The 2,428-nt window shown below is 39.5% G+C and overlaps 1 protein-coding gene across 1 annotated transcript; it reads right to left on the reverse strand.

The window, feature by feature from the left end:
- Positions 1–487: 487 nt before the first annotated feature.
- LOC107042702 lies at positions 488–1,795 on the reverse strand. The gene is made up of 2 exons (XM_029126441.1): positions 1,442–1,795; positions 488–958 (listed from the first exon to the last, which is right to left on the reverse strand). Exons 1-2 carry the CDS (start codon positions 1,793–1,795, stop codon positions 488–490), a joined length of 825 nt encoding a protein of 274 aa, XP_028982274.1.
- Positions 1,796–2,428: the final 633 nt, after the last annotated feature.

Below are 2,428 nucleotides of genomic sequence, written 5' to 3' on the forward strand. Positions count from 1 at the left end.
CGGAGTAGGACTCATCTGATGGCCGTGATCAGCGTCTGTTGGAATGGCAATGGCTTCACGAGGCACTGCGATCTCCTCTCCTCTTGCCTCATCAGTATCCTGTGGACAAAAGACAGGACATTAATATACATATATATAAACTGTTTTATTGAACACAAAACCTAAACATTAATATATAGGATGATGTCTCTCTATATTTCNATATATATATATATATATATATATATATATATATATATATATATATATATATATATATATAAATTTTTTTATTGAGCACAAAACCTAAACATTAATATATAGGATGTCTCTCTATATTTCAAAAATCGAGATCGAGTTGTTAATTACTGGGATATCATACCATTTTTGAATCAAACAACGCTCGACGAACCGACTGCTTCAACTTCATGAAGGAAACTGCAGAGGAAGCGCAATCCCCATTGGACATTGTTTTCACTTCAATATCCATTTCCCTCAAGTCTTGCGATTAATCTTCCTCGAGAAACTCCATCACTTCCAAATCCTCATCATCGATGAAGTCCTCATTGGGACAGGGGATGTGGATTTCATAGGAGGGCTCAATGTCATCGCCCACTTCCCTTGCATAATCCTCCAAAATCCTACGTTCTGCGTGCTCACAACATGTCCTCCACTGTTCAGGTGTGATTGAAACAAGGGCTTCAGCCCAGATCTTTCGCGTGTTCGCCTCGGAGAAATCATTATCACGTCCGACATGAGTATCGAAATAGCGCTTGACTAGCGACCAAATCATTTCGATCAGATTGTACTGACAGTGATAAGGGGGAAGGCGTACAATTTCATGAGGTGTTTTCGATGCCACATATTCATCGAGCTCGTACCTGACAGGCTGCTTGTTGGCTTTACATAAGAGGAGTAACTCCTTCCTCGTCCCCGTGGAGTCAAAGGGAATCTTGTGTTTCTCTAGCCACAAGTGGAGCTGCGTTTTATTTCAATTGGTTGTGGGTTAGTATTCACACTTTATCATCGAAAAATGTTGATCAATATTAAAATGCGATGAGGGACAGTGAATATATAACATATTGATTATTGAAATAACGAACAGAAGGACAGTAATAAAGAATTTCTCTACAGAACACTCTTCAATCACACATCGATTCATTTTCTTTTACTCTTCAATCATTTATACAAAAATAACAACTCACATACAGTGGGAGTATGAAAACTGCAGAAAACACTCATCAAATACAAGGCTAAAAGTATTACGTACCATGTAACTACATATTAATCTCGCAAGTTTAGGGAGCCGGCTGTAATTATGTTAATATTTGAAGCATTAATATATTTCAATTTTAAATATTAGTAATAAATATAAGTCATTTTTATTAATAACAGTTCATAAGCAACAGTCATTAGAGCGGATTTACTGAAAAGCAGCAAGGAGATGAATGTAAATACTTACTTGCTTTGAATGATATGAGGCATTATCGACGATAATCGCAGAAGGTTCGGGAAGATTTGGTACGAGCTGCTCATCAATCCATTTAATGAAATTGTCCCAATTCATATCCCCGTGGTAATCATCGGTGGGTTTGGGATTCTTACAAGAACGTAAGAACAGAGAAGCATTCGGTATGAAGCCATCTCTGCCACCAGCATGACAGACTATGTACCGATCTCCACTGTTCGCCGACTTCATTGAGCAGCTCCGAATATCCTCGTCCTGCCAATCTTTCCGCTTCCCCGTTCCTTTCGCAAACGTCCAGGTCTCATCTTGCCAGGCGCGGGGTTTGCCAATGTCGATGAGCACCTTCATCTTTTTGAGGAATTTAATCCTCTTTAAAATGATATGAGGCTGTTCCTGCAGCCATCGGGTACCATCCCGCCGTTTATATTCGAACCCAAGATCGTGGAGAACCTTGCTGAGGGTGTATCTCCCGCCGGTGTATTCAATCCCTCGCTCTCTGAAACATACATTGAGCGTCATTGGAAGATTCCATCACTGAACTGCATCCTCTGACCGGATTGAGGAAACTGATTACCAGTATACCTTATGGTCCGGAGCAGTACATCAAGCGATGGCGATCGACCTGTATTAACAAAATTTGCTTTCACTAACATTTCAATTTGATAGGACAGATGTGGCCATATGAAGGGAGCAATTTTATTGCTTTAAATCGATTTTGCCTTGAGTAGAGTTTGCCCTGTCTATTGCAATAGGTTTTAGTAAGTGAAAAGGAATTTCGAAATTTCTCTGATCAGTGAATGATTCGAAAAAGATGATATGATCTGTAAGAACTGGAATTGCAGATATCCCCACCTGCCCGCCCCAATGCCTTTCATGCGATCAAAAATTAGACTTCTCAACTAGTATGAATTAATGTATTGAAATTTATTCTCCTTAGTCCTTTCCCCACCCCCTGGTGTACTCTCGTTATAATTTATTTGT

The sequence above is a fragment of the Diachasma alloeum genome, unplaced genomic scaffold, assembly GCF_001412515.2.
Source record: "Diachasma alloeum isolate Michigan unplaced genomic scaffold, Dall2.0 Dall_scaffold_00511, whole genome shotgun sequence".
Lineage (NCBI taxonomy): Eukaryota > Metazoa > Arthropoda > Insecta > Hymenoptera > Braconidae > Diachasma > Diachasma alloeum.